Consider the following 1,676-nt stretch of genomic DNA (forward strand, 5'->3'; position numbering starts at 1 on the left):
TGGGCAGGGTAAAGAGTTGAGTAACAACACAGGATTCTCCACTGTTTTTCCTCTCCTACTTTGAATATCTACTTCTAGTCCTCCAAACCACTGCTTACGCAAGTGCTGAGACAAACAGGAAGGAAGGAAAGCAGGTGGCAGGAGAGAAAAACAAGGAAAATAAAATATAAAAAAAAACGAATTAAAACAAGGAGAGCCACACTGGTAGACCATGGTTGAACGAGCCTGGATGGAATCCAGTGGAGGGCCAGAAGCTAATCTGACACAGGACCATCTAAAAAAAAAACACTTTTATAAAGAGGTGTTTTTTTTGGTTGGGGGCTTTTTAAAATCTCCTAAGTCTGTCCTTTAAACCAGCAGGTACCAAATCACCAAAATTCTAACCTCGTGGTTGAGTGAAATACACGCCAGACCACTCACAACTGCCCATTGATAGGAAAGATGCTGCCTATGGGATGGGGGTGGAGTGGGGAAACTGGAGGGGGGTGCAGAGCAGGGACAAAGAGAGCCACAGACTTTCTAGAAGGTGCACTCCACAAATCAACAGGTTGCCTTCATAGCAGAAGCCACAAAAGACCAGAGAAATGAACTCTAAACCTTGGTCTCTCAACCCAACTTACTTAACAAACAGCTCAGGAATGAGACCTCTGTCAACTTCTCTGCCCACAACGAAACTTCCCCGTTCACACACACACACACACACACACACACACACACACATCTGGGGAGAAAGAGGAAATTACAGAAGACACCAATCTAAGCCAGTTTACGAATGATGTGGGTGGTGATGCCTCGAGTGCCTCGTTTGGGAGTGACGGGGAGGGAGGAGAGCAAAAGAAGAAACTCGTCCTTGCTGGGCTCCGCAGAGATCTCGGCAGAACAAGTGTCAACGCTTTTTTAAAGGGCACGGCTTGTTTCAGCCACAAAAGGCGCAGGCTGGCAAGGCAGGAGATGTGGGGGGCTGCTTACCCGGAAGCCAACGGGGGGGGTTGGGGAGGGTGAGGGAACACCTCAAAAACGCACGCATCGCGAGCTCGGCCCTCCCCGCCGCGCCTCTGCACCCGCGGGGACGTGCAGCCGACGCTGAGGTCGCGGTGGAAGCCGAAACCCGGGCGGCAGGTGCGCAGCGCCCGCTGCAACGCCGGGGCGCGGAGGCCATCAAGGGAGGCTCTAAAGTCAAGGCAAAACCAGCACGAAGGACGGAGAGACACGTTACCTTGTTCATCCCATTCCCCATGGTGGCTGAGTGCGAACGCTAGCACCCTGGGCGCTGTGGTCGCAGGCTCACTAGTGGCATGTTACAACACGAGGGAGGAGCAGGTGGGGCGGAGGAGGAGGCGCGCGGGAGGGAGTGAGTGCTCGCGGCATAAACAACAACTCGCATCGGGGGCCGGCCGGGAGCCTCGAGGTGCTCCAGGAATCTGGCACGGCTGGCAGGGCTTTCCGCTCAGCCGCCCCGGAACTTCCCGCCGGAGCCAGGCAGCGGCACCGGCGTCTCTGCCGGGAAATGGTCTCGTTTTGCCGGTCCCCGCCCCCGTGCGCGCCGGGGCGGCCCGAGAGTCCCTCCCCGGTTGCAGCCCCGCACCCTGGGATTTGTAGTCGGTTCCCGATGGCCGGCCTGGGAGGTGCTGGCTGCAGCTGGGCGGCCCCGCCCGCCCCGGAGCCCACAGCGCAAC

General features: G+C 56.7%; 1 protein-coding gene across 1 annotated transcript in view; it reads right to left on the minus strand.

The window, feature by feature from the left end:
- DUSP22 (dual specificity phosphatase 22) overlaps positions 1-1,580 on the minus strand; it is an 83,389-nt gene extending 81,809 nt beyond the window's left edge. Inside the window, exon 1 of the mRNA XM_014585777.2 lies at positions 1,217-1,580. Within this exon, the coding sequence (XP_014441263.1) occupies positions 1,217-1,237 (21 nt within the window). The 5' untranslated portion in view covers positions 1,238-1,580. The remainder of the gene's footprint in view (positions 1-1,216) is intronic.
- Between the last annotated feature and the right edge of the window lie 96 nt (positions 1,581-1,676).

This window comes from Tupaia chinensis, unplaced genomic scaffold (genome assembly GCF_000334495.1).
Source record: "Tupaia chinensis unplaced genomic scaffold, TupChi_1.0 Scaffold000090_1, whole genome shotgun sequence".
Lineage (NCBI taxonomy): Eukaryota > Metazoa > Chordata > Mammalia > Scandentia > Tupaiidae > Tupaia > Tupaia belangeri.